The sequence below is a fragment of the Choloepus didactylus genome, chromosome 2 (assembly GCF_015220235.1).
Source record: "Choloepus didactylus isolate mChoDid1 chromosome 2, mChoDid1.pri, whole genome shotgun sequence".
In the NCBI taxonomy this organism is placed as follows: Eukaryota; Metazoa; Chordata; class Mammalia; order Pilosa; family Megalonychidae; genus Choloepus; species Choloepus didactylus.
The window spans coordinates 165,476,694-165,497,515 of NC_051308.1; the positions used below are offsets into that span (position 1 = coordinate 165,476,694).

General features: G+C 37.5%; 3 protein-coding genes across 3 annotated transcripts in view; 1 reads left to right on the forward strand and 2 right to left on the reverse strand.

The window, feature by feature from the left end:
* Window positions 1-6,316, reverse strand: part of IFI44L (interferon induced protein 44 like) — a 58,927-nt gene extending 52,611 nt beyond the window's left edge. The window contains exon 1 of the mRNA XM_037826829.1: window positions 6,194-6,316. The gene's annotated coding sequence lies outside the window, so the exon portion shown is untranslated. The remainder of the gene's footprint in view (window positions 1-6,193) is intronic.
* The window catches only part of PTGFR (prostaglandin F receptor), a 147,814-nt gene continuing 133,258 nt past the window's right edge, over window positions 6,267-20,822 (reverse strand). Inside the window, exon 3 of the mRNA XM_037826837.1 lies at window positions 6,267-6,310. Coding sequence (XP_037682765.1) covers window positions 6,308-6,310 — 3 coding nt within the window. The 3' untranslated portion in view covers window positions 6,267-6,307. The remainder of the gene's footprint in view (window positions 6,311-20,822) is intronic.
* On the forward strand, window positions 15,754-17,930 carry LOC119528165 (N-acetylgalactosaminyltransferase 7-like). Its single transcript, XM_037828834.1, is given in 4 exon segments — window positions 15,754-15,768; window positions 16,378-16,552; window positions 16,620-16,989; window positions 16,991-17,930. Coding segments are annotated over 4 exon segments (1,401 nt in total). The 3' UTR covers window positions 17,832-17,930.

Genomic DNA, 20,822 nt, shown 5'->3' on the forward strand with positions numbered 1-20,822 from the left:
CTGTGAGATAACAAACGTGTGGTGTTTTAAGCTTTTAAATTTGTGGTAATTTCTTACACAGCAAAGAAAACTAATACAAAAAGATAATATGAGAAAACTAATTGATGGCCTTGCTATAGGAAAAAGTTTCCAAAATTTTCTCTGTTTGTGACATCTTTAGCATCTCAGTAATTTTTTAATAGCAAGTCTAAGCCAAAAATACATAACCATTCCATTTATTAACTAATTATATCCAAACTATTTAATATGTATTTATGTCTTAACAACTTAGTAGCCTTTGGAAAAAATCATACACATAAATTGAAAGAAAAATAGTATTTTTTCATTCCTAAACAAAAGCAATTACTCATAATGAGATGTGTATGTATGTTTGTTGGGCACAGGACACCTTCTGAAACCTTGGAATTAGACTGGATACTCTGCTGGTTTGAAACTGTTATGGACCCCAGAAGAGCTATGATCATTTAACCCAATCTTGTTGAGCAGAAACTTTTGATTGAGTGTTTCCATGGAGATGGGACTCACCCAACTGTGGGCAAGACCTTTTGATTAGATTATTTCCATGGAGATGTTACCCAGCCCGTTCAGGGTGAGTCTTGATGGGTTCACTGGATTACTTAAGAGAGCTCAAAGCCAACACAGACACTGATGCTTGGAGATGCTTGGAGATGCGGACAGAAGGATGTTTGGAGATGTTAAGCTAAGAGACGAAGGCCAGAGTTTGCCCCAGAGAAGTTAAAGGAGGACCCCCCCTCCCCCAGATGCTTAGAGAGAAACACCCTGGGAGAAAGAAGCAAGGACGCATAGGAGCTGAGAAAGAGGAGTGAAGACAGAAGCCCAGAGACATCTTGGAGAAAGCCATGTTGAAACACAACCCAGGTGCAAAGGATCAGCAGACGCCAGCCACATGCCTTCCCAGCCGACACAAGTGCTCAGTGACGGTATCATCTTTTTTTTTTAACACACACATTTCTTTTTATTTTCTTTTAATTCCTCTCTTTCTTTCCACATCTTCTAAATATCATCAAAGGAGGAATCAGTACTGAAATAATTAAGCATTTTTGTCAAGGGAATTTTTCCCGTTATTTTTTCCCACAACTACAGTTTGTTGGCATATATAAAGATGTTCATAGAATTATGAATTATTTCCCCCTATTCATGGATCCCTGTACATGCAAGCCTCTATGAGTTTCCCTGTTTTCATCCTTTGGGTCCCTGCTACTAGATTTCCAGGGATCCTGGTCTATCTAAAATTACTTTTGATAAAGCTTGTGTACTTGAAATGTTCATATTCTTGCTGCTATGCTTTATTATTATTGCCTAAGATTGTAATTTTTCCATTCTTTTTCTGGGGTCTCTGATACTTATACTTTATCTCAGTTCATTCTGATCTTCTTGTTTATATCCTGGAGGATTGTCACCAAGGCTGTGATTTCACAATTTGGAGGACAATCTGTCTCATTTAGTGGCCATTGTAGACCTTAATAATATTCTCATTATCTGGGCTTGTGAAAGGGTCTTGACCATTATGTATTTATTGACTAGCTTTTCCCAAGTATATTTGAAGTTCTGAACTGCTTCTCCCTTAACTTTCTGATATTATGTCTAGGAAATGTTTGACTTCATATTTTCCAAAATTGGTGTCTTCATTTTGGCAGAGTTAAATGAGACAAAAATCCTCAATATCATCAAGCTTCAAGGTAATATGTTGAAATCTTCTGAATAAAACACAGTTACCATTTAATTCATTTTAAAGTGTATTCGCTGTGTGCTTCTCATTTAAGCAGCAGTCATTGATTTAATCTATTCAAACACTTCAGATTAGATTTTCAGCTCAATTCTCTCAACTCTTTGCAGCTCTGAAATCTTCAGTGTATCCCTTTGAGATGAGTAGAAGAAAATAGTCTCCCCTGTGCATTCTTCTTGAGTTCTTCTCTCTCTCTTCTCAGAGGAAAGGCTGCTGGCATACAGGGTTCCTCTGTCACATGGGAAGTCACATGGCAATGTCTGCTGGTCCTTCTCTCCCGGATCCTGGTTTCAAAATGGCTCTCTCAGTTTCTGTAGGTCCTTCTTGCTTCTCCCAGGGCATTTTCTTTCTCCAGTATCATCTTGTTGATGCCTTATTCTGGACACTTCTTTGGCCTCAACTGTAACTCTGTAACCTAATAAATCCCCTTTATAAAAGCCAATCCATTTCTGATATTTTGCATAACAACAGCTCTAGCAAACCAGAACAGATACCACCACCCTCATTTTCTATTCCACACTAACTTTTGCTTTCTATCACAGCAACTTTGAAAACCCAGCTTTGTGCAAATGTGACATCACTGAAAAAAAATGGTGATCTAATGTTGAAATAATGAGCTACCTTAAGTAGTAGCTCAAGTGGTTTTTGACACTGCTGTGAGCTGGATGTGGCACATAGTTTGGGTACTGTACAGAAAGATTCTTAAGAACACAAAAACCACTAAACATGAAATAAAGATTTGATAAATTGTGTTACATAAAAATTAAGAATTTCCATCCAGCAAATGCTTCAGAACGTAAAACAGCAAGCCAAAATGTGATATTGCAGTACAAATAACCTAACCATCAAAAATTCATATTCCAAATATACCTTGTGTGTATGTGTGGGTGTGTATGATACACCCAGAAATAATATGAAAAAGACAAACAACTTAATAAAAAATGGGTAAGAGATTTTAACACACATTTCACAAATGGCCAGTACATGTAAGGAGTAGCTCAACCTCAGAAGCAACTAGGGAAATATGAATTAAAAAATAAGAAATTCCACTCCTAAAAATTCCACCCCAACCAAAATGTTTGGAGATATATGCCAAAAAGGCACATGAAAGAATTTTCATAGCAGCACTATTATGATATCCCAACACTGGAGACAACCCAAGTATCCCTTAATAGTAGAACATCTTATGGTATAGTCACAGAGTAAAATACTATACAACACTGAAAATGAATAGCTACATTCACCAGAGATAAATCTCTCAATCATGTCATTAAGCAAAGAAACCAGAACATGAAAGAATGTAGTATGTGATATTATCTATATACAGTTAAAAGTAGAGGAAAGACATCCATGTACTAGAAGTCAAAATAGTTGTTACTTTTGGGGATGAAGAGAGGGTAGTGATTGAAAGTGGGAAAAAATGGGCACTTTGGGGTGGCTGAAAATAATATGTTCACCTGGTTGGTGGCTTATGGTTGGGCTTAATTTATGATAATTCATTGTGCTGTACACAGAGAACTTGTGTGTTTTACATACGTGTGCTATACTACAATCAATATTTTGTCTTTTTTTTTAAGAAACACAGAGGAAATAATCTGGCATTTCACATGCATCTGTTAGAAGTTTCAGAAGAAGAAAATACAGAGGATAGCAAAGTAGCTATATATGAAAAAACAGCAGCTGATTTTTTTTTCCAGAATTTAACATAGAGCAAAAGGGCACTATGGATACTAAGCAAGATTATTAAAAATAAGTCCACACCTTGATATATTATTGTCTACATCATCTACATAGTGACATCTAAGATCAAGGGGAAAAAAAAAAATCTTAAAATTGACCTCCAAAGGAATCAGAACATCAACAGAATTACCGTTGGCATCAACAGATTATATAACACGATGGAGCAATACATTTAAATTGTTGAGCAAAAAATAACCTCACCCTAGAATTTGTAACAAATGTTATTTAAGCAAGAGAACAAAATTATAAAATGAAATCTTCAGACATATGGAGACTAAGATAGTTTGCACAGTGACAGACCTCACTAAAATTTCCTTTCATAAGAAAATAGTGACTCCAAGCTTCCATACACAAGTACTTATGCAGTTGAAAAACATATTAGAATTTAAAAAAAAACAAAAACCCCACCTCATTCCAAAAACAGCAAATAAAATAATATACCTAGGGGTAAATTTTTTAAAAGATCTGAAAAACTTCTTAAGAGAAAATTATATAAAGAATTTAATGAGGAACATGAATGATGACCCTGATAAATGGAGATAAACAATGTTCTAGGACAGGAAGGGTCTTCTTGAAAATGGTATCAGTTCCTCCAAAGTCTATCTTTAAACTCAATGCAGCTCAATCAAAGCCCTAACGAGATTCTTTTCATTGAATATAACAAGATGATCCTAAAGTTCATATGATGCTGCTCACAAAAAAGAATAGCCAAGATAGTTTTGAAGATTAAGAAGGTGAGATATAAAATTGTAATAATTAGGAAAATGTAATAGTAGCACCAAGATAGATCAGTAGACAGCCCTGAAACTGACTAAATTCCACAGCCTGGGTGACCCACGCAACAAAGTCTAAGGCAAAGTTTACACGCAAAAGCTTCATAGTGGGGTACAATTCTAGAGAAACAAGCATGATAAAAAGGGAAGTGAAATAGGGAAGGACTTAAACCAAACACAAAGTTGGCACAGTTGATTCTCAACCCTTATCATGCAGGATGTTTCTGAATAAGCCACAACAACCACTCTATCTTAAAGCCATCATGGATAGCAGGGAAGAGGAAAAGGGTAAACACTGTCCTGCCCTCATGATTACCCAATGGAGTGTTACCTCTCCCAGATTTCTGGGATGTGTTATTCCACTCCTTAGGGCAGCCAAAGCTTTGGACCTAAGTACTAGAGTCTGCTTGGCTCCTGCCCCAGAGGGTGCAATGCAGGGTGAGCCTATCTCTTTCCTCAGGGAAGGCTAAGGTGATTGGGATGTCAGGAGTTTTACATTTGGTGGTGGCTGGAGTTTACAACTGCTGGAAGTATGCAAGCCATCATGGGGCCATTTAGGTTAAGAAACAGGTCTGGATGCCAGGCCTAGGGGAGGGCAGAACGGTAAGACCTGAAGGTACATAGACTGGGTCCAGGATACCCACAATTACAAGGAAATTTGATATATGATGGATATTACCAAATAAATGGGGCTGGGGCAACTGCCTAACTATAGAAAAAATGTAAAAAACATTAAATCATGTCATCCTCACAACCTCATAATATCCTTGAAAGTAAGTTGAAGTTGGTTAAAGCACTAAACGCAAAAAGTTTTGGAAGGAAATATTAGAAATTATCTTTATGACCTTCACATTGGGAAGGATTTCTAAAATAAGACACTAAAAATAAAAACTACAAAGGAAAGAAAGATAACTCTGACCACATTAAATCTTGAAATTTTCCTAAAACAAATAAACTAAAAGACAAGCCACACATTGGGAGAAATTATTTATACTGTACATCCTACAAATATTATCAATATATGTTAAGAGTTTCTATAAAGAAGTAAGGAAAATATGAACAACCTAATAGAAAAATAGTCAAGGTATATGAAGAGGCAATTCACATGTGAGGTAACTCAAATGGGTTATAAACATTTGAAAAAATGTTCAACAGTTCTAGTGTCAGGAAACTATAAACTAAACAAAATTGGATATCATTTCACATCTGGATAAAAGTTCAGTCATATCAACTGTGACCAGCATATGAAGATTCAGGAATGATCACTTTGCCTTAAAGGGTAAGTGATATTTTGGAGAGCAAATATATTTACAATAGCATTGCTTACGATAGCACAGGAAAAATAAACGCATATAGTTTGGCATATGGATGCAATGAAATATTAGATGTTAAGTGGTTGATCTAGAACTATTTGTATCAGTAGGGTTAAAGCTGAGAAATTTAATCTTGAGTGAAAAAAGCAAGCTGAGAATGAGTCATTTAGCGTGATACTATTTCCATAAAATGTTAACACACAAAGCAAAACTAGGGATTGTATTTAGATATATTCACATAGTAAAAGCATAAAAACAAACATAACAACAATTTACACCAAATTCTGGATTGTGTGTCCCTCTGGGAAAGAAGGAAAGAGAAGAAAATTAAGGAGGGATCCACAGACAACTTCAACTTTATCTCTAATGCTTTTGCTTTTAAGAAAAGAAAACTATTCTAGTTAAATATAGCAAACCTTTAAAAATCTGTTTGAAGATTACACTACAGTTCATTTATTGTGTTTGAAATTTTTATTAAACTAGAAAACAAATGAAAGAGAACAGTATGATCATTAGCCATTAGCAGCAATTTTGCTCTGAAACTCGTTTTCAAAGAAAGGAAAGCAGGCTATTTTCTTCACACACAGCTGGGGAACGTTGAATGACAGTAGATCACTTACCTGTTTACAAGAGTTAGATAGGGCTTGAACAGAGGATTAGTTGCTCCGTCAAATGTATGGAGCAGTCACAGTATGGCGACAGAAGGTTCTGTTGAGATCCAAGCTTTCAGGGACTCACTGAAAAGAAGAAACGAAACTGAAAATAGCAACCGTTCAGCTGGCAGCATGCCAATTCCAGTTTAAGTTTCTTTTTCCTCACTAGAAAAAGAGTGAGAGAAAATAAAACAAAATTCCTGTTGAGCATACAAAAAAGTTCATTTGTCTCCTGTGTAGCCAACATGTAGATATGCACGAAATGGCAGTTATTATTTTTTAAAAATTATTGTAAAACTTATAGCTAACATTTCTTGTGATTTAATTACGTACCCCTGGCACTGTGCAACTATGCACATTTTCTAAATTTATCCTTAAAACAACCTGAGAAGGTAAATGCTGGTAAATGCTGTTAGAATCCCTATTTTTCAAGTAAGAAAATGAAGTTTAAGGAAGTTAAATGAATTTGCCCAAAGTAATTCAGCTGGTAGAGTGGAAGACCTGATGATATTCAAAACCAAGTCTATCTGTACTGCAAAAAACACAGGGAGATTCAGCTTTTCCTGAATTCATAAGAATAAAAGAAGCACTGCATAGTTCATTTTCCCATTTATACATATGTAGGTGAGATAGAGCTACTATCCACTACCCAAAGAAGATGCTGGGCACTCAGGAAGAGAGTCAGGGACACAGACATTTATGTTACATGCTAAGTGCTATAAGAGGAATAAGAACAAGAATCCCTGGGAGCCAGGAGAAAGGTTGCCTTACCCAATCTTGGGGTACCAGTAAAGGCTGGTGTGATGGTTTGGAGCTATGTGTCCCAGAAAAACATGTTCTTAATTGTAATCCCTCTCTGCGAGTGTCAACTCATTGTAAATAGGACTTTTGATGACCATACTTCAGATAAGGTATGGCCCAGGATGGGTCTTAATCCTATTACAGAAATCCTTATAAGAAAATGAGGCAGTCTAGAAATAGAGAACCTTGGACCAGCAGAAAAGGGGGCATGGTACTAGGATTAGAAATGAGCCAATCCTGAGCCACCCTGGATGGACTTGTCAATATAGCCTAGAATGCAAGCACCAATCAAAATGGCCTTCAATTGAACCATTCACAAGTCGCTCTTAGCTGGTCCCACATTCAACCACAGTGCAGTCCTTTATTTGCATAAAAATCAGTGTGCCAGTATGTATATTTATGCCCCCCCAGAAAAAGCCATATTCTTTAATGCATTCTTGTGGGGGCAGACATATTAGTGTGGATTGGGTTGGAACCTATTGGTTCAGTGTCCATGGAGGTGTGACCCACCCAACTGTAGGTGATAACTCTGATTGGATAATTTCCATGGAGTTGTAGCCCTGCCCATATAGCATTGGCCTTGTTTAGTTTACTGGAGCACTATATAAATCAGACAGAAGGAGCTCATAGCTAGCTGGAGCTAAGACAGACATTTTGAAGATGGCTGTGAAGCTGATGCAGACATTTTGGAGAAAGCCATTTTGAAACACAACCTGGCATCAAGCAGATGCCAGCCATGTGCCTTCCCAGCTAACAGAGGTTTTCCAGACGCCAATGGCCTTTCTCCAGTGAAGGTACCCAACCATTGATGCATTACCTTGGACACTTTATGTCCTTAAGATTGTAACTGTGTAACCAAATAAACCCCCTTTTGTAAAAGCCAATCCATTTCTGGTTGTGCCGGTTTGAATGTATTATGTCCCCCAGAAAAAGCCATATTCTTTGATGCAATCTTGTGGAGTAGACAGAATAGTGGGGATTAAGTTGGAATGTTTGGATTAGGATTTGCTTGGAATGTGCCCCACCCAGCTGTGGGCAATGATTCTGATGAGATGTTCCCATGGAGGCGTGGCCCCACCCATTCAGGGTGGGCCTTTATCGGTGGAGCTATATAAATGAGCTGACTCGGGGGGAGGAAAGAGAGTGCAGCTGGGAGTGATGTTTGGAAGAGAAGCAAGCTTGCTAGAGAGGAACGTCCTGGGAGAACGCCAGTTTGAAACCTGAACTTTGGAGCAGACGCCAGCTGCCTTCCTAGCTAGCAGAGGTTTTCCGGACACCATTGGCCATCCTCTGGTGAAGGTACCCGATTGCTGGTGTGTTACTTTGGATGCTTTGTGGCCTTAAGACTGTAACTGTGTAGCAAAATAAACCCCCATTTTATAAAAGCCTATCCATCTCTGGTGTTTTGCATTCTGCAGCATTAGCAAACTAGGACACTGGTATTTTGCATTTCAGCAGCATTAGCAAACTAGAACAATCAGCCAATCCTAAAACACCAAGTGTCTAAGCCCTCTCTCTCTAAATAAAAGGCCAAGAAGAAAGTCACTAGGGGGGACTCTCTCTTGAGTTCACCCATGCTGACATTCTTTGGTGTGTATTATCCTGAGCTGTAACACTGCCCGAGTCATAGCACTGCCCAAGCTGTAACTCTGCCTGATCTGTAGCCTGCTGCGAATGTCTGCTCAGAGGCTCCAGCCTGATGGTGCCCTCTGTAACATCTCAAATAGAACCTTGCTGTCCCCTTGCCACTGGCCTGTCCTGTCTGTGAATTCCTTCTCGTTAGGACCCCAAACCTGGAATAAGACTCTGCCCCAGTAGGAGCCAAACCTCGTCCATTGAGCTGGTAACAGAAGGTCACAAAGAGTGAAGAAAAGCCACAGAGGGAGCAGCAAGAAGCTGAAAGTCAATGGAACCTGGAAAAGAAGGGAGAGGCCAGGAGAGGCCACCATGTGCATCGTCATGTAACAAAGGAGCCAAGGACAAAGAATCACTGGCAGCCAGTCCCAAAATGCCAGTCTTCAGGAAGAAAGCATCATCTCGATGACACCTGGATTTGGACTTCTCCTAGCCTCAAAACCATGAGCCAACAAATTCCGATTGGTTAAGCCAAACCACTGTTTGGAATTTGCTTTAGAAACAAGGAAACTAAAACAGCTTGCTAGCAAATCAAATTTTAAACTAAACCATGAATTACAAGGAGGAAGTGAAGTAAGAGAGAACATGATGCCATCAGGGACCTCATTTATTTCAGTGAAGTGAAATGGAATGATATGGGATTGGCAAGAGGTGAAGCCAGGGAGGTGATCAGGGCCCAGAAGGGCTTTAGAAGTCTTTAAATAATTTGGATTTATCACAAAGACAATGGAAAGTTATTGAGACTCAAAAACGCAAATGAATGGCATGATCAAAACTGAATATCTTAGAAAGATGTATTTTCTCTTGCATCACAACAAATTACCACAAATTTAGAGGCTTAAAACAACTCATATTTATTATCTTACAGTTTCCATGGATCCGGGGTCTAGTGTGGCTCAACTGGGTTCTCATCAAGGTTTTGTAGGGCTGTATTCTCAGTTGAGGCTCTGGGAAAAAAATCTGCTTTCAAGTTCACTCAGGTTGTTGGCAGAACTGAGTTCTTTGCAGCTATAAAACTGAGGTTCCTACTTTTTCCTTGATGACTGTTGGCCAGAAGCTGCTATCAGCTCTGAGAAGCTCCTTGCAGTTCCTACCACAGGCCTTCTCATTTATCCAAGGAACACACCAGGAAGCAGCAACAGAAACCTTCAAGGCCCACGGCAGACTCTCTCCCATCAAATCCTTCACATATTTGGCTCCAAAAGAGCCCCGTCCTTTTAAGGGCTCACCTTTCAGACCAAGCCCACCAATCCTAATCTCTTAAAGTCCACTGGTACATATGACATAAACTAATCACAGGAATGAGATCCCATTATATATAGGCCCTTCCTACACACAAGAGGAGGGAATTAAACAAGAGTATGGGTCATTGGAGGTCATGATAGAATTCTGCCTATCACAAAGGGCAAGACTGGGAAATAAGAGGCCAGTTTTTAGCGTTTTGCACTTCATTCATTCATTCATTTGATAAAAATTATTAAGCACTCATATGCAAAGCTCTGGGCTAGACTCTGGGGTATAAACAGATATAAATTCTACCTACATGAAATTGACCCAGAAAGAGACTAGGGAGGCTTGAATCCAAAGTAGTGTCATTGGGAATGGGAAGGAAGGGGTACACTCCAGACTTATTTGGGAAGTAAAATTGAATTTAATTACTAAGTGCATTTTACAGTGAGGGGGGAGGTGGCAAGAATTACCCTAAAGTTTTGGCTCTGTTAACTGGGCAAAACATGTGTCTGTCATTGAAAGTTTCTAGAGAAAATATGAAAGTCTAAAGCCAAGTGTTGAAGAAAGATGAATTAAGAATAATAGCTTTTGCTCTGTAAAAGTGAGAACATACAGAAAGTCAAACAAGTCCTATCTCAGTTGGTAGCAAATTTTTTTAAATTTGTTTTTTTCTGCTGAAATAGAAAATACATAGTAAGACATTAAAGCCGATAGTGAGGCAATGCCTGTATTTAAGAATAAGATTAGATGTCATGAAAAATTCAAGGCAGAAACATAATATTATTTTGGTTCTTTTAAAAATATTTTCAGTCATTTGACCAAAGTTAATAAGAATATGAAAAAGCTGCTTTCACTGAAAGAACCACAGGATGAGTTGATATCATATATGCTGGATTAGAAGTTAACATAACTGTCTTTTTTGAACCTCACCAGCATTCTTAAAAGATCTGCTGTGTATGCCTGTGACCACTTAAAATGTGATATAATAAAAGTATGTTGATATCTTTGTAAACAAATCTTTGAAAATGATATTTATTTATAAAGAAAAAAAGCTTCTTAAAAAGTTATCTGGAGACAGGTTGGGCAAGATGGTGCCATAGAGAGGAGTGGAAGCTAAGTAGTCCCCCTGGAACAACTACAAAAAAACAGAAACAACTAGTAAATAATCCAGAATAACTGCGGGGGGACAAACGAGACCATCCACTCATCATACACCAACCTGAATTGAGAGGATGCCCGAGAACACAAGCATAAAATCTGTAAGTAAAACCTGCGGATCCAAGTCGTGAGACCTCCTCCCCCATAGCCCAAGCTGCAAAGCCTTGTGGTGCCAGAGAGAAGCTCTCTCCCAGCAAGCGAATATAGCTCAGCTGAGCTCCAACTGGGGTTTTAAGTAGCGAGTGTGAACTGCTCACTACAGGTACGAATCCAATCCCCCAAAAACAGACAGAGGCTTTGGGTGACAACTGACCTTGGAGAGCCAGAGGGTTGCCTTGGACTGGGTCTGAAGGGGACTATCTGTTTATTTTTGGCTCAGTGGAGAAAGCCCCAGTCATTTTCAGTTTCCAGGGCTGTGACCCGGGAAAGGGTGGAGACAGCACAAGCAGAGAGAGAGACCATTGAAATGCTAATGATCTCCACCTGGGGGGTCTGTCTTCTCTAGGAAGAAAGGGGTGGGGCTCTTTCCATTCAGAACCAGCCCCCAGAGCCTGGGGGAACACAGCCATACCTCCTCACACTAGTCGAGAATTATAGGCTAACAGGCATCACCTGCTGTGCAGAAAAGCACAGTGACCTGAGGCATCACAGGGTGGAGCAATTTTCTAAGACACACCTTCAGGGAAACCAGATACTGAATATTTCTTCCCTCTGAGACCTGAGCCTGTTCTGGTCTGGGAAAACCTGATTTGGATAACCAAGGAAACCATGCCTAGACAACAGAAAATTACAATCTACACTAAAAAAAACAAAGTTATGGCCCAGTCAAAGGAACAAACGTACACTTCCACTGAGATACAGGAATTTAAACAACTAATGCTAAATCAATTCAAAAAGTTTAGAGAAGATATTTCAAAAGAGATAAAGGCTGTAAAGGAAACACTGGGCATATATAAGGCAGAAATTGAAAGTTCAAAAAAACAACTAGTTGAATCTATGGAAATGAAAGGCATAACACAAGAAATGAAAGACACAATGGAAACATACAATAGCAGATCTCAAGAGGCAGAAGAAAACACTCAGGAACTGGAGAACAAAACACCTGAAAGCCTACACACAAAGGAGCAGATGGAGAAAAGAATGAAAAAATATGAGCAACATCTCCGGGAACTCAAGGATGAAACAAAGTACAATAATGTACGTATCATTGGTGTCCCAGAAGGAAAAGAGAAGGGAAAAGGGGAGGAAGCAATAATAGAGGAAATAATTAATGAAAATTTCCCATCTCTTATGAAAGACGTAAAATTACAGATCCAAGAAGTGCAGCGTACTCCAAACAGAAGAGATATGAATAGGCCTATGCCAAGACACTTAATAATCAGATTATCAAATGTCAAAGACAAAGAGAGAATCCTGAAAGCAGCAAGAGAAAAGCAATCCATTACATACAAAGGAAGCTTAATATGACTATGTGCGGATCTCTCAGCAGAAACCATGGAGGCAAGAAGGAAGTGGTGTGATATATTTAAGATACTGAAAGAGAAAAACCACCAACCAAGAGTCCTATATCCAGCAAAGCTGTCCTTCAAATATGAGGGAGAGCTCAAAATATTTTCTGACAAACAGACAATGAGAGACTCTGTGAACAAGATACCCGCCCTACTGGAAATACTAAAGGGAGCACTACAGAGTGATAGAAGACAGGAGTGCGTGGTTTGGAACACAATTTTGGGAGATGGTAGCACAACAATGTAAGTACACTGAGCAAAGATAACTATGAATACGGTTGAGAGAGGAAGGTGGGGAGCATGTGAGACACCAGAAGAAAGGAGGAAAGACAAAGACTGGGACTGTGTAACTTGGTGAAATCTAGAGTATTCAACAATTGTGATAAAATGTACAAATATGTTCTTTTACGAGGGAGAACAAGCAAATGTCAACCTTGCAAGGTGTTAAAAAATGGGGAGGCATTGGGGGAGGGATGCAATCAGCATAAACTATTGTATTATGTTTCCTTTAATGTAACAAAGGTGATATACCAAGGTAAATGCAGGTAAGAGGTGGGGATAGGGGAGGTATGTTAGACACTTGACATTGGTGGTATTGTCTGATTCTTTATTCTACTTTGATTTAAGGTTATTTTTCCTTTTGCTACTTCCTAGCTGTCATTATTTTTTTCCTCTTTCTTTTGCCTCTCTACCTTCTTTGACTCTCCCTCCTGCCTTATGGAAGAAATGTAGATGCCCTTATATAGATAGTGGTGAAGGTGGTGAACACATAAATGTACGACCATGCAGAGAACCATTGATTATTTACTTGGGATGGAATGTACGGTGAGTGAACAAAACCATATTAAAAAAAAAAAAAATGGGTTGATGACAAAACCTCGAGGGCAATATACTGGGTGAAATAAGCTAGACATATAAGGACAATTATTGCAGGGTCTCACTGATAGGAACTAATTATAATATGTAAACTCATAGACATGAAATATAAGGTACCAAGATATAGGATGAGGATTAAGAATGGGGAGTGGCTGCTTAGAATGAACAGAACGTTCAATTAGGATGAACTTAAATGTTTGGAAATGAACAGGGGTGTTGGTAGCAAGATGTGAGAATAACTAACAGCACCGAATGGTGTGTGAATGAGGTGGAAAGGGGAAGCTCAGAGTCATATATGTCACCAGAAGGAAAGTTGGAGGTCAAAAGATGGGAATGTATAAAACTGAATCCTATGGTGGGCAATGTTCATGATCAACTGTACAAATACTGGAAATCGCTTCCATGAACCAGAACAAATGTATGACAATACAATTAGAAGTTAATAATAGAGGGGCATATAGGGAGGAAATATATACCTATTGCAAACTATATACTACAGTTAGTAGTGTTTCAACATTTTTTCATAAACAGTAACAAATGTACTATACCAATACTACAAGTCAACAATTGAGGGGGGTTGGTTAGGGATAGGGGAGGATTCGAGTTTCCTTTTCTTTTTTTCTTTTTTCATCTTTCACTTTATTTCTTGTCTGGAGTAATGAAAAGTTTCTAAAAACTGAACAAAAATCAAGTGTGGTGATGGATGCACAGCTGTATGAGGGTACCCAGGGGCAAGTGATTGTACACTTTGGATCTTTGGATAATTGTATGGTATCTGAACAATCTCAATAAAAATGAAAAAAAAAGTTATCTGGAGAGATGAGTAGAAAAATGGGGACAAAAATTAAACAAATAATAGGGGGAATAAGGGGATGGGATGTTTGAGGTGTTCTTTTTTTACTTGTATTTTTATTCTTATTTTTATTTTGTATTTTTTGGAGTAATGAATATGTTCAAAAATTGATTGTGGTGATGAATGAACATCTAAATGATGGTGCTGTGAACAATTGTACACTGTGGACGACTGTATATGGTATGTGAATATATCTCAATAAAACTGAATTTTAAAAAAAGTTGTCTGGAGGGTGTTAGGTAGAGAGAAAATGAAATACAGTAAAGCACCATACCTTAAAGTTTTTGTCATTCTGATAGATGAGCAGTGACATATTAGTGCTTTACACAGTTTCGTTTCTCTAATTATGCATGTTTGAACATTTTTCATGTGTTTGAGGATCATTTTAATAACTTTTTCTTTGTATTGTCTCATATGTTTTTGTTGAAATGTTTTAAATAATAGATTTGTTAAATAGTGGACAATTCAGATTTTTGGTTTTTTTCTTCTGTCAGCCTTAAGCTGTGCTTTTCTAGGAAATTTTCACTTTTACACATTAGTCAGATTTATTAGCATAAAGCTGTTCGTATGTTCTCATTATATTTTTGATGTCTCACTGGAGTCAAGCTGCTGCAAAATGACCTGAGGGGTTGGAGGGGTGTTAGGGAAAGCCACAAGCTTATACTGCATGTACTGCAGGAGCTGGACTCTGGGTAAGCCCAGCAAGCTTCCAAATGTGCAGTTAGCATGCAGGAGCTTAGAAGCAAATGTCTCGCCAGTGCCCTCTATTGGCAGAGTTTAGCATCCTGCCAGCTGGCACATACAAACTGGCAAAGGAAATACATTTAAAGTACAGTTCAATTTTTACAGACTGGACAATAAAGGGTGAATTTGGAGCTGAGAGGCAATAAATTGATAATTGGCACAGAAAAATGAACAATATAACTAGGGAATTTACTATTGTAAAACTATTGTAAAAAGTCTCATAAATAAGACCACAAATAATTGTGGTATTGGTGCAAAAAGACAAACTGACCAATCAAACAGAATAGAGTCCAGGGGCAGACAATTATACAGCCAACTGAATAATGATAAATGTAACACTGAAGTACGGTGAAAAGGATGGTTTTTTTCCAACAAATATTCTTGGTTTGTTGAACAGCTATACATAAAAAATTAATTTTTATCCATACATTATACCATACCCCAAAATCAATTCCAAATGGATTGCAAATCTAAATGTAAAAGGTAAAACAATCATACTTTTATAAGAAAAATGTATGAGAACATTTACAGGACCTTGGTGTAAGCAAGGGACTCTCATATGAAATTACAGACTTAATCAAAAGACTCACCACTGAAAATGAAAATGTATCCCACAAAGTTGGATTAGATACTCCCAATTCATATACTCAACAGAGAACTAAAGTCTAGAATATTTAAACACCTGCAAATCAATAGAAAAAGATAGACAAACCAATACAAAAATGAGCACTTCACAAGTAGGCAATAAGCATATACAAGTGCGCTCAGTTTCATCAGTCATCAAGAAAAATGAAAATTAAAACCACAATGGAATACCACTATTCACCTACCTGAAAGACTCAAATGAAAAAGGCAAACCAAGGGTTGGTGAGAAAATGGCACAAGGGAAATTCTGGTTGTGAAAGCATAAACTGGTACAACTATTTTTAAATCTGGTAAGCATATCAGTGAAATCCAAGCATATCTGATCCAGAAATTCTACTCCTAGTTATGCATATTTATATTCACCATAGGACATGAGCAAGAATATTCTTTGTAATAGTCCCAAACTGAAAACTACCAAAATGTCCATGAACAATAGAACAGACACTATGTTGTAGTTTATCCACAAAATCGAATACTGTAGAGCAGTGAGAATGAATGAACTATATCTATACCATATTCATAGATGAATTCCACAAACATGATGTTAAGTGAAAGAAGCCAGATAGAAAGAGTACATACTGGGATCCCATTTGTAAAATGGTTAAGCACAGTTAAAACCCATCTACGATGAGTGGTCCCCTGGTCTTCTCTCTCCCCGCAGCTGGATAACCCGAGCCCACTGAGCAGGATGAGGATGCAAGTATTCGCATTATGATGAAAATCTGCTCACTTCCAGTGTTGTCATTGTCTTCCATAATGAAGGATGGTCAACCCTCATGAGAACAGTCCACAGTGTAATTAAAAGGACTCCAAGAAAATATTTAGCAGAAATTGTGTTAATTGATGACTTCACTAATAAAGGAGCCAACTATTACAGTGTTTAGGGAGGCATTGGTTAGTCTTGGTTCCACCTGGCAAGAGAGAAATTGAACAGATTTTCCAGACTTAAAAGAAAAACTAGAAGACTATATTAAGCTGTGGAATGGCCTGGTGAAGTTATTTCAAAATGAAAGAAGAGAAGGTTTAATTCAAGCACAAAGTATTGGTGCTCAGAAGGCTAAATTTGGACAGGTTTTGATATACCTTGATGCTCATTATGAGGTGGCAGTTAACTGGTATGCACCACTTGTAGCTCCCATATCTAAGGACAGAACTACATGTAGTGTGTCTCTAATAGGTTACATAGATGGGAATGATTATTCCATTGAACCACAGCAAGGTGGGGATGAAGATGGTTTTTCCAGAGGGGCCTGGGACTGGAGTTTACTATGGAAACGTATTCCTCTAAACCACAAGGAAAAGGCCAAAAGAAAACAAAACTGAACCCTATCGGTCCCCTGCCATGACTGGAGGATTATTTGCCATTGAACGAGAGTTATTCTTTGACATGGGTCTCTATGATCCAGTTCTCCAGATTTGGGGTGGTGAAAACTTTGAGATCTCATACAAGATATGGCAGTGCGGTGGCAAATTATTGTTTGTCCCTTGTTCTTGTGTGGGACACATCTACTGTCTTGAGGGCTGGCAAAGAAATCCTCCACCTGTTTATGCTGGGTCTTCTCCAACTCTGAAGAATTATGTTAGAGTTGTAGAGGTTTGGTGGGATGAATGCAAAGACTACTTCTATGCTAGTCGTCCTGAATCAAAGGTATTACCATATGGAGATATAGCTGAGCTAAAAAAATTTTGAGATCACAACTGCAGAAGTTTCAAATGGTTCATGGAAGAAATAGCTTATGATATCACCACACACTATCCTTTACCACCCAAAAATATTGCCTGGGGAGAGATCAGAGGCCTTGAAACTGCTTACTGCATTGATAGCATGGGGAAAAGAAACGGAGGTTTTGTTGAACTAGGACCCTGCCACAGGATGGAAGGGAACCAGCTTTTCAGAATCAATGAAGCTAATCAACTCATGCAGTATGACCAGTGCTTGACAAAGGGGTGTGGTGGATCCAAAGTTATGATTACACACTGCAATCTAAATGAATTTAAGGAATGGCAGTACTTCAAGAACCTGTACAGATTTACTCACATGCCCTCAGGAAAGTGCTTAGATCGCTCAGAGGTCCTACATCAAGCGTTCATCTCCAATTGTGACTCCAATAAAATGACTCAAAAGTGGGAAATGAATAACATCCATAGTGTTTAGAAAGAACAAAAGAAACCAATAACCTACCTACTGACAGGTAAATTTATTCAGGACTGAAAACCGCCTGAAACCTGCTGCAGCTATTAACTCTGTACAGCTCCAAACGTGGAACCTCCTAATCAGTTTGAAGGACATTGATAAACTGTGATTTTACAATAACATTATCATCTGCAGTTACTGTTTACAAAACTGCTTTTACCTTAAACTTTGTAGATGTTTGCATCATTTTTGTTGTTTTAAGATGACGTTGGTTATTTGTGTATTTAGCTCTGCTTTACTAGAACAGAGTTAAAGCATTGTTCTCTTCTTTGGGATTACACTCAGGGTTCAGAAAGGCAGTTTGATTTTTTTTTCTAACACACTTGAAAAAAAGGTTGGAGTAACCAGACTTTCGTATATAACTTGGTGATTATCAACCTGTTTTGTCTTTATTTAATTTCACATCATTTTGAAGCACTACCACAGGTAATCAGCCAAGGTGGCCTTCCTTCACAGTCCTGCTGCTTTTTTGAAAGGTGAATTTCAACACATTTAGTGCCTCTTTTATTTCTCGGTATAGATTTCAAGAGCTTTTGATGAAATTTATAGGATGGATATGATGGAATTGTCACCTGGAAAAGGAAGACTTCTCAGAAATGAATTTATATGTAACCATTCACTATCAAGTTTAATGTTGTACAGCTTGAAAAAGAAATGACAACATGGAACATTCCAAGGCTATTCCATAGGGTTTGTAGGTTGTGTGGCATTAACTCCCTTACCTGCTGGCATTACCAGTGCCTCCTATCGATATTAACCCCCGAGATAGCCAAGGGGTCTTCTAGCAGAGAGAAAAATTATCCACTCACATTTGGGATTTATTTTTCTCCAATATCTGTCACTTTAGAAAACTGTAAATAATTCCCAATTTCGAAACCTTGAAAGGGAGATAGCAAAACAATAAAACACCACTGTAAACATGTCAAAGGTTCATTCTAACCTAGGTAAGAGTTTGCAAGCCCTTGTTAGATCAAGCCTGATAGAACTCCTGCACATTATAACCTAAGCTGTGCAACCTATGAAACCAAGAATGAATTGATGTTTCATTTATCTTTCATCCAAATAAATTCCTCACACATTTTTTAAAAATTTTTAAAAAGGTATCTAAGAATACAATTCTTTAACAAATACAAACCACTTTCTGTTAGTTTGGGTGTTAGTTCGCAAGTGTGTTTATCTTTTTTTAGAAAACGTATTTTTATTAGTATTTTTTCAATGAAAAGATTTGTTTGGATTTAAACATTTTTCAAGACAGTTCTTACTCTAGGAGAACCAAATACTGTAAACGGTCATTTGATTTTGATTTCTAATTAGTCTCTTATTACATAAAAGATTGAAAAGCCTAAGTTATAAGTGCTATAAAATGTGGTGAGGTGAAGAATGGCAAGTGAATTAAGTATTTTTGACCCTGAATCATGATATCACTACAATGAATGTAATTTACAAAGTACTGGCAGAGGGAAAAATTTTTAATTGAAGCTTAAAAAAAGAACTTACATTCATTTAAAAGAAAAGCCTATAAATTTGATTCTTCAAGCTTGGCCCCTAAATTTGGAGTAAAAGTTAACATTAAACATCTTAAACAATCGAGTTTTATTTATAATTTTGAATTGTCAATTTGTATTTTGCTACTGATCTGTGATCAGTCATTTTAACTTTCATTCATCTCTAGAGATATTTAAAAAAGAATACATTTATGTGGTTATATTATTGTAAAATAAATCAACTATAAAAGAAGAAACTAAGAGAGAATTGGTACTTTAATTACTTGTGTGTTTGCAAATAGACCTCATTTTCCATGTTGAATAGATTATAACCTTGTTAACTATGCATAGGCCTAAGAAAGGTGGCACATGAACTGTCCATGTAAATTTTAAATGATTATTTTGTGCAATTCATTAGAAGTTACTCTGAATAATTCTATATATTGTAATCAGAAACTTTACCAAACACACAAAAACATCAGACTATTTTCTACTGTAGGCTGGCTTTGAAAATAATAATTCCCATATCCTTGCTTTGTAAGTTGATAATATCACTATGCATTTCTACACATTTTATAAATTTGATTTATGCAGATTTTGATACACTGTATGTTTTTGTAGAAATTTTATAAATATTCAAGATTTTATTAGGGATAAATTTGAGCTTATGTATAGCTTAATTCTGGGTTGCTTGTTTTTTAGGTGATAAAAAAATAAATACTGTATTTTAATCCAACAAAAAAAAAAATCTATGATGTTAAAAATCAGAGTAGTGGCTGCCTTTGTGGAGTAGTACCAGAAGGGGAGAAGGGGATGTTCTGGTTGCTAAGAACATTTCTTTTCTTGATTTGGGTGCTGATTACATGGGTGTGCTGAATTTGTGATAATTCATTTCACTGTACACTTAGGACTTGTATAGCTTTCTATATGTCTGTTATATGCCACTCAATTGTTTTTGAAAAGAGAGAAAAGAAACGCAATTAAAGAAAAGCAAATATAATGACATCAAATTAATGAACATGGCATAATTAACTCAGGATTCAAGTGATTGGGTCGATGATAAGAAAAAAGTCTAACTAGTTCTTATTACAGTCCTCATTTGGAATAAGTGTTCTGCCACAAGGGGGTTCTCTTGCTACGCTCCCTTATTGACAATGACACTATATTTTCTAGATTCTCTTGTTGGTGTTCTAATGCACTTTACCTATTAACCTTGAAAACTTCAGCAAGGCCCACTCTTTACTGAAAATCATCACCTGTGAATCTACAGAACATAATATGAAGCATGAAACTTCTCTACAACACCCTGAAAATGGTCATCCAACGAGGAATGGAAATTGTTTCTCCAAAAACTGTTCTCTAATTGCTAGAAAGTGCCTCTTAATTTCACATTTAAATCTACTCTTTATAATTTTAGCTTTTGTTCTTCCTCTGCCTATCAGAGCCAAATTTTTCTGTTTGGGACAGA